Here is an 8,612-nt window from a genome sequence, read left to right as displayed (position 1 = left end):
ACAGGACTCGAAAGCTTTGTCTTCAAGGACTTGTGCTAATCGTGAGAGACAGCTGGGCCTGTATTAAAGAATGATAAAGGAAATAAACCTAGATCACAAAAGTTAAACTTCAAAACTTGATCAATGCTTGTGAAGATCTGTGAGGTGAAACAGAGAGGTCTGTGCTCCATTGTGCATATGTGTGTGTGCTATTATAAGAAGACATTCTCAACAGGTGTAGTCTTTTCAGTACATTCTGCACCGACTTGAATCAATGTGAATTCAACAAAAGCATAGAAGTGAATAAATAGCAATCAAATTTAATTGGTGTGACATTGAGTAATAATACTGTAGGAAATTGGAGATAACGAGCTGTAATTCAGTTCCTTGGTTCCTAAGCACAATTGTTCTTGAAGGATAAAAAGAATACAACAAAAGAACATTCTGAGCTAGCAATTGTGCAGGATTGGGAGCTCTGGCCCAGAAATCGAAGACTAAAAGTGATTGTTCAGAAAAAAAGCAGCAAAGCAGCTGAAGACATCTGGTTTTCCAGAGTAATTTAGAGTAAAGATGGCGAATGGCAAAATGGGAGGGTTGCTGAATTTGCTTCTGGAGGTGCCTTTGGATGACGATAGCTTGGTTAGCCAGATGGTGTTTAACTCTCTGCAGGAACTGGGTTGTGTGGATACGGAGGGTGTCCTGACATTCCTTCGCAAATACCTCACCCACCACCGTCGCCTGCCACTTGCATGTCGCACGGCTTTGTTGAAGGTGATGGCGCAGATGGTGAATGACAACATTGATAATTTGGGCCGTGCAGTCGCCAAAAAGCTCATTACCTTGGCTTCTATTGAAATGACCAAATGTAGGGATGTGACCGATGAGCATCAAGAGATGGCAACCAGGCTCCTGCTTAATGTGGGCCATTGGTTTACCAAGGAGGCATTTGATGAACTTCTGCCATTGTTTCAGCTGAAGTCGGATCCCTTTTTCTTTGTGGTGCTGGCATTGGCTAATCTTTGCAAAGAGCACGTACATTACATGGTCCCCTTACTGAGACCTGTTCTCCGAACCACAGTCTCTTTGCTTCCTGCAGTAGTGGAAGAGAAAACCAAATGGGTGTTCTGCTTTGCCTTGGGAATTTTTAGCGAGAGCATCCTTGCGTACTTGTATGATATAGAGGAAGCCCCAGACCCTACAGTGAAGAAGAATTTATTTTTCCTGGAGTTCTCTGCTGCTTTTGACATTTTGTTCAATACATGGCTGCCTTTGAATGAATGCAATATCAGCACAGCAGTGATCGAGACGTTAGGGCAGATTACCCACCTTGTCCCCTTTGACAAATTGGAGAATGAACTGCCGAGGTTAATTCCCAAAATCCTGACCATGTACCAGGGAACCTCCAGCGACTTTTGCATCACCCAGGGTCTGTATGGTGTTCTGCACACTGCCGTTGAGAGAAATAGTGAAGAACTTGCTATGCAGATCGACAGCCTGCTTAGCAGTTTACACAAACAGATCTGCATTGCACTCTGGCAACCCAATGATGATTATGTTCAGAAGCAGCACAAAGAAATCCTTTGCTGCTTCAAACTTCTGACTCCAGCTTTCACCTCTCAAATCATAGAATTTCTCCTGATGAAAATGGAGATCAATAACAGCCAAGTGCGTTTTGGAACATTGACTATCCTGGATCACCTGATCAATATGGTCCCTCTCTACATGGCCAGTCAGAAGAATCAGATTCTGGCTGGTACCAAGCTGTTGGTGCTGGCTACCAATAACAGGGTGAAGGCAAAACTTGGCCAGGTAATATACACCTTGGCCACACACAATTACCTGCTTTTGGATGGCGGGAAGGACATGTTGGAGTTTATCATCCGGCAGTGTGCGCTACCTGCTACCGAAGAAGAGGAGGAGGACTCAGTGGACCCCTGTGCTGAAATAGCAGACATAGTCACTGACCAGAGTTTAAGGAGGCAGTGTGAGGAACTGATGAAGATGCTGACAGCATTACCCATTGACAACATTCTCTGGCCATTGCTCTTTGAGTTCATAATTCCAGTTCGTTGCATAAATGCCTTAGCAATGATTTGCAACTCATTAGTGCTTCTTGCAAAGAAGAAAATAGAAGCTGAGCCCACGGAGTATCTTCTCAATTACAAGGAGCATTCCAACATTCCTGGGCCTCTCGCACTGCTGACAAGTCTCCTGACTATGTCCTCCTCTTTGCAGCAGGGGAAACACAGATGTGTCCCTGCGTTAACTCTGTTACAAATCCTGGGCACCGATATCCACCCCGCAGCACCTCAAGTCTGGGAGAAGGAATTTCTGACTCTGCTTGACTATCTGCAGGAGAATTCCTCCAAATGCCTGCAGCAGAGCCAATGGGAAGAGAAACTGGTGAAGGTTTTGCCTCAAACGCTGGAATTGATCGCGGACGATGCCTGGACCGGTCAGTTTGCCACAGAGTTAGTCGGCCACCTTCACAGACACTGCACTCTCTCGCAGGAGAAGGGCTTTGTGTATAAGTGCCTAGGCGTGGTGCTGCAATTCAGCCAGGATGAGGAGCTAGTGAAGAAGAAGCTACAGGAGATGCTGCAGACCGTGCAACACGGAGAGTCTCTGGAGAAGGAAGGTGTGGCTGTGGGGATTGGCCACTGTGCTGTAACCCACCTGGACACCGCACTGTCCACCTTGAAGGAATTTGCAAAGTTAAACATTTTCAAGAAAACTGCAAGTTATTTTCAAATTATAAAGGATCAAGAGAACATTGACGTAATCAAGGTAAAAAGCACACTAATCCTATGCTACGGGCATATCATGTCAGTTTCTCCAAAAGAACTCACTCTGGACAGAATAGACGTTGAGATCATGGAAAACGTGCTTAACCACTACAATATCAAGATCTTGGGAATGAAGGTCGAGGTGAGGGACTTGACATTAAAGTTAAGTCTGATCAAAACTGTGACACAGTCAGTCACAGCCATCCAAACCATTGCAAAGCATAACTACAGCTTTAACAGAAAGGCTGAACTGTTGCATTATATGCAAGAACTCATCAAGGCTGAGCCAACAGAGGCTATGGTGACTCCCATCCGAAAGTCTGCCATCAATGCCTGTACATCCCTCTTAAAACTGCAGCCCCCTTTAAAGGACAGTAGGCAATTGATTCAGACATGCCTGAATAGTGTGTTCAGCATACCACGACTGGATGCCAAAGCTATCAATGAACACCCGAACATAAGCATGGAGGAGAGGAAACAACTGTTTACTCAGACAATGGCCTCCTTGATGGATTTTCTGAAGCAGCTCCTCCTTTTGGATATATCGCCTAATGGGCTTCAGACAATATTTAGCAACATGGAGGCGTGGATCCAGTCATCAAAGGTGCGTACCCGGGAAATGGCAGCCGAGACATTCTTGCAGCTACTGGTGTTTTACCTGGAACAATTTGACATCAAAGATAATGTTCCTCCCCATGATCTGGGTGTTATTGTTGGGTGTGTGGTGCTTCGATGCACAGATCCATGTCGTGTTGTAAGGGAGACAGCCATTGAATGTTTGTACGTCCTTCTTTATATCCAATTGCGATCCAAAGGGGTGCCCGCAAATCAGAAAGACACAGAGGTGGAGCACCTTAAAGTCATCAAGCAGGAGCTGCATCAAGACAATGAGACCTCTGTGTTTCACGTGTGCACTGATATTGGGAAGGTCCTCTCAAAGTCCATGGGTTATGATCAGCTGAAAAGTTTACTCTTCACCTTGTTCAATGGACTCTCAGATTGCCAGTCCAATGGTTCCCATTCCGCCTCCATCGTCACCAATGTCCTCATTTCCAAATGCGGAGCCAGCCTCACCGAGGTCCCAGAGATGATCAAAGCCCTGCACAATCAGTTGCAGTCAATGGTTCAAGCGTCCATAGTCCGGTTGGTGACACACACCATCTCCAATCTGGTGTCACAGCATATGTCAGTCACACTACCCTGCCTCTTAAGTTATCCCATTCCATTCGACAACCACATTGGCAATGTGTGGAGATCTCTCATGCAACACAATTCAGTTGCCACAGCCTCCATTAAATACCTACTGGACAACCTAAAGCTGCTGTATGAAAACAGCAAGGAATCTCTCCTAGCTAGTGGGTCAAATACCCAGCCACATCAGACTCTGGCTGTAATGTATGCCCTGCATGAGGTAATATGCTCCCAGGATTCAGTCGCCATGATAGAAGGTCTTTACCCCCAGCTCTTCAGCACCGTCCTGATTCACCTGAGCTCCAGTGTCCAACCCCGGTTGCCTCGGGACTTCCTTAGAATTCATTCAGATAGAAAAATGGGGCCAGCCCAGAGGCCATTTAATGTTACAGCTTGCTACTATTCTGTAGAGATACTCCAAGTGCTGGTCGGGCAGGAAGAGGGGAGCAACGAGGACATGTCGGACCTTGAAGGTTGGGCTTTGCTCAAGAGGCCGGAGATGCACCATCAGGGGGTTGCCCTGCTGGCAGGCACCATGTCCAAGCGATCCGCGCCCCACCTCATCGACATCGTGGAGCAACTCTCTCCAGTCCTCACCAACATCCACGAGAGCCAGCGGATCACGGTGGCTGCCTTCTTTGGGGCTCTACTTGGTCAGGAAGTGGTGTTGGAGCTGCTGCTCAGTGACACACTAGTGAGTATCCTGCTCCGATGTCTGCTCGACAGCTCTCCCATGGTCCAGTGGTTGGCAGTCAAGGGTCTGGGGAACTCTGTGGCCTGGAGCGAAGGTGAAAGATATGCCAGCAAGTTGCTGCCGACAATGCTGTTGGTCATGGAGCTGAACTCCAAGCAGAACACTATGCTGACATTCGAGGCCATGTCCACCCTGTCAAAGACCTTAGAGAGCCTGCCACCCCACTACACTGAACCAATCCTGACAGACGTAGCAGTGGGCATTGAACCTTTGTTTGAGCACCGGCAGGAGAAGGTGAGGGCTGGAGCATTCACCATCCTATGGAAGCTGCTCCAGTTCGAGGACATGCAGCGGGTCCCAATCTTCACAGAGCACCTGGGCTCCACCTTGATCTACCTGCTGCTTCACCTCAAGGACAGGAACGATGAAGTGAAGAGAGTTTGCAGACTGGTTCTGAAACAACTGGGGCCACTGCTGGCATCGGAGCGCCTGTGCGTCCTCTTTGAGGAGCTTGGGTCGGAAGAGGAACCCCTGGATTACGAGAGCTATTTGAGTGCAGCATCTCTGTACATTGGTGAAGACCTGCCCAGCAAGGTCATCCACTACATACAGCACTGCGCTTCCTTCTTTGGCAGCCTGCAGACTGAGATGCGGGAGAATGCTGTCACGTTGGCAAGTTGCCTCATGCCCCATGCACCGCCTGGTTATCCAAGGTCCCCCGCCGCGAATCAGGTCTGCCAAGAGATGATCACCTTGCTGTCGGATCACGTGAAAAGCGTCCAGATTAAAACAATCATTGGAATCCAACGCCTACACATGTATTGAAAATCAGTTGGTCAGGACCGGATCTGTTAGGACATGATGGAAAAAGCCTCCTGATATAAAGAATTTCCTGTGATACTAAAATAACGAGGGAAGAGAGTTGAGATATTAGCTCTTCCATGGTGTGAGTTGGCAGCTGCATGTATTTCATCCACTTGTACATATTTATCTGTAAAGAATATCTCTCTAATGATCATCAGCAAATAATGGGTATATTTATAGTTGATCATTGTTTGTGCTGCAATGTGTTGTATCGTTTTAAGACTATTAAACAGACTATTTTCAATAAATGGTTTGCTTGGAGTTGTCTGAAAGAGGTTTGCTTTATTTTTAATATTAACTAGTAATTTCTCTGTTCAGCTTCACAAACACAATCCATGCCAATCCCTAACAAAAGGGCAGGTTGGGTATGTTACTCAGTTCTGATGTCATATTGTGCTGCAGTGAATACCCGCGTTCACCACCTGTACACCATGCAGAGGTGACTCTGAGCTTCCCATTCCCTGCCACTTTAATTCACCATCTCATCCCCCCCACACTCTGACCTTTCTGCCTCTGGCCTTCTGCACTGTTATATCCAGGCCCTAACTTAAGCTCAAGGAATGACACCTCATCACCTGTTGCGGCATTAAGCGGCCTTTTCACGGGGCGACTTGACACAAGAGTTAACCGGAGTTTAACATCGTGGGAACCTCGTGCGATAACAGTACGGCATTCGTGGACCACCGTGGACCACCGTAGCGCTAACGGCAGGTAGTCGTGTAACTTGGTCACTCGGGAAAAAATTCAAGAAAGTTTGAATTTCTCCAAGAGTGACTTGTACACTTGTGGTTGAGTATTGCAACATTATATGAACGTAGTGGCCAGTGCGATATCCGTAATAACTCTTGCGGGTACCGTGGGAACTCCTGCGAACGGTGAACCCGGAAGCTGGACAGAGGGGACAGAAGGTGAGTAAAAATTATCTTCTGTGGGATTGAATTTAAAAAATAAATAAAAATAAAGATTTGCATCCGCAAATGGACATCAACTTATTCATGAATTATGTTAATGAGATTCAAGAAAATAACTATAATCTTTAAAAGGGACTTTAAAAGGGACTTTACTGAAAGGTTACGCATTTTTATGGTCCGTGAGAAATTTTTCACATGTACTTCTTTGAAAGATACAGGTCGGAGTCCTCGGGTCCAGGGGTCCGGAACGCTACCAATCAATGTTGTACAGAGACCCGTGTAAGGAATGAACTGCACATGCTGGTTTAAACCGAAGACAGACACAAAAAGCTGGAGTAACTCAGCGAGTCAAGCAGCATCTCTGGAGAAAAAAAGCTGATGTTTCGGGACGAGACACATCTTCAGACTCAATTCCGATTAGGCTGTCTGAAGAAGGGCTCCGATTCGAATCGTCACCTATTCTTTTTCTCCAGAGATGCTGCCTGACCCGCTGACTTACTCCAGCTTTTTATGTTTTTCTTCCCAGATCTGACTTACCTGCTGAGTTACACCAACATTTTGTGTCCTTCTGTGCGTATTAACCAGCATTAACCAGCGTCTGCAGTTCCTTTAGACATTACCTAACTTCAGATTTTAGAGATATAGCGCGTGGGAACTCCTGCGAACGGTAAACCCGGAAGCTGGACAGAGGGGACAGAAGGTGAGTAAAAATATCGACAAGGGAACATGTGTCCTTCGAGGACGTCCCACCTAATTGTCATTGTTGGATAATCTTTTTAACAGGAACACTTGCAGAGATGGCTCCCAGAAAATCTCAAAGAAAGGGGGTAAAGCGTGTCAGAGATGTTTTTGCCATGTTGCGCTATTCAGTTTCTATATTGTTTCAGTTTCTATCTCTATATTGTTGCTCTATTCAGTTTCCCAGGGGGTCGGGACGGGACTGGAGTTGGGAGGGAAAGGTGGGGGAGTCGAGGGAGAGGAGGGGGAGACAGATGGGGGGGGGTGTCTTCATTTACAGGCAGCGGGTGTCTGTCACTGAAACAGGCAGGTGAGATTTCACATCCACCTTGTGTGTGCCTCTCTCTCTCTCTCCCTCCCTCTTACACAGGCTGAGAGACTCTGCCTCTGTGAGTGTACGTCTCTTTCTTCCCCCTCTCCCACACACAGTAAGACCGAGGTACTGTGCTCAGTCCATCTGTGTCTCCCACATACACAGTAAAATATGTCTCCAAATGAGCCAATTCAACCAAGGGAGGATATATATAGTGTGTGAAATAAAAAGTTACATCGTGTCACGTGTAGTTCACGATGTTCATTCAAGATTTAACGCGAAAGCTCGGGAAACGGACAAGTCACTCGCACAAATAACAGAAATGCCGAGTACCGTGGGAACTCTTTATCTACCCCCGTTATATCGTGCGAGACTCGTGCTGGACCACGACCTCTTCACTCTGGTGACATCTTGCGTCAACTCGCCCCGTGAAAAGGCCCCATTAGAGACTCACTTTCACATTCTACATCTTTAGGTTGAACACTCTTTTCTAATTATCACCATGTTTCTCTGTTTCTATGTGTATAGTTTGGCCTGTTGAGCATACCTTACCATTATTTATTAATATTGGTTTATTGTTGTCACCTGTTCCAAGATGCTTTGTATTGCATGCTATCTCCAGGCAAATCATATCAAACACGCGTACAATCAAACCATACGCAAGTATAATAGGTAGTGCAAATGAGCAAGGCAACAGAGTTCAATATAATGTTACATTTATAGAGAAAGTGGAAAAAAGTGCAAGAACCGCAGCAAGGTTGATTGAGAGATTCGGAAAACACCCTTAGCTTATGAGGTGCATTCAAGAGTCTGACGACAATGGATCTTGGATCTTGAATCTGGTGGTACGTGCTTTCAAACCTTTGTGTCTTTTGCCTGATAGTAGAGGGGAAAAGAGAGAATAATTGGGGTGAGAGTGTTCTAGATTATGTTGGCTGCTTTCCTGAGGCAGCGTGAAGTGTAGATGAAGTCAATGGAGGGGAGGCTGGTTTGCGTGTTAGACTGTGTTGCATCCACAAATCTCTAATTTATTGTCGTCTTGCGAAGAGCAGTTGTCAAAACAAGCTGTGAACACCATCAGACCATGAGACATAGGAGCAGAATTAGGCCATTCGGCCCATCGTGTCTACCCTGCC

General features: G+C 46.3%; 1 protein-coding gene across 1 annotated transcript; it reads left to right on the top strand.

The window, feature by feature from the left end:
* The first annotated feature begins 549 nt into the window (after window positions 1-549).
* Window positions 550-5,475, top strand: LOC116980150 (maestro heat-like repeat-containing protein family member 1). Its single transcript, XM_033032262.1, has one exon. The coding sequence runs from the start codon at window positions 550-552 to the stop codon at window positions 5,473-5,475; it is 4,926 nt and encodes a 1,641-aa protein (XP_032888153.1).
* Window positions 5,476-8,612: the final 3,137 nt, after the last annotated feature.

Source organism: Amblyraja radiata, chromosome 13 (genome assembly GCF_010909765.2).
Source record: "Amblyraja radiata isolate CabotCenter1 chromosome 13, sAmbRad1.1.pri, whole genome shotgun sequence".
Taxonomy (NCBI): domain Eukaryota; kingdom Metazoa; phylum Chordata; class Chondrichthyes; order Rajiformes; family Rajidae; genus Amblyraja; species Amblyraja radiata.
Note: the sequence above shows the minus strand (reverse complement) of the source record. Positions and strands in the feature narration are given on the sequence as shown.

Bases quoted from the DNA above. Each gene is read 5' to 3' on its own strand.
- LOC116980150 (XM_033032262.1), top strand. From the start codon at position 550: ATGGCGAATGGCAAAATGGGAGGGTTGCTGAATTTGCTTCTGGAGGTG.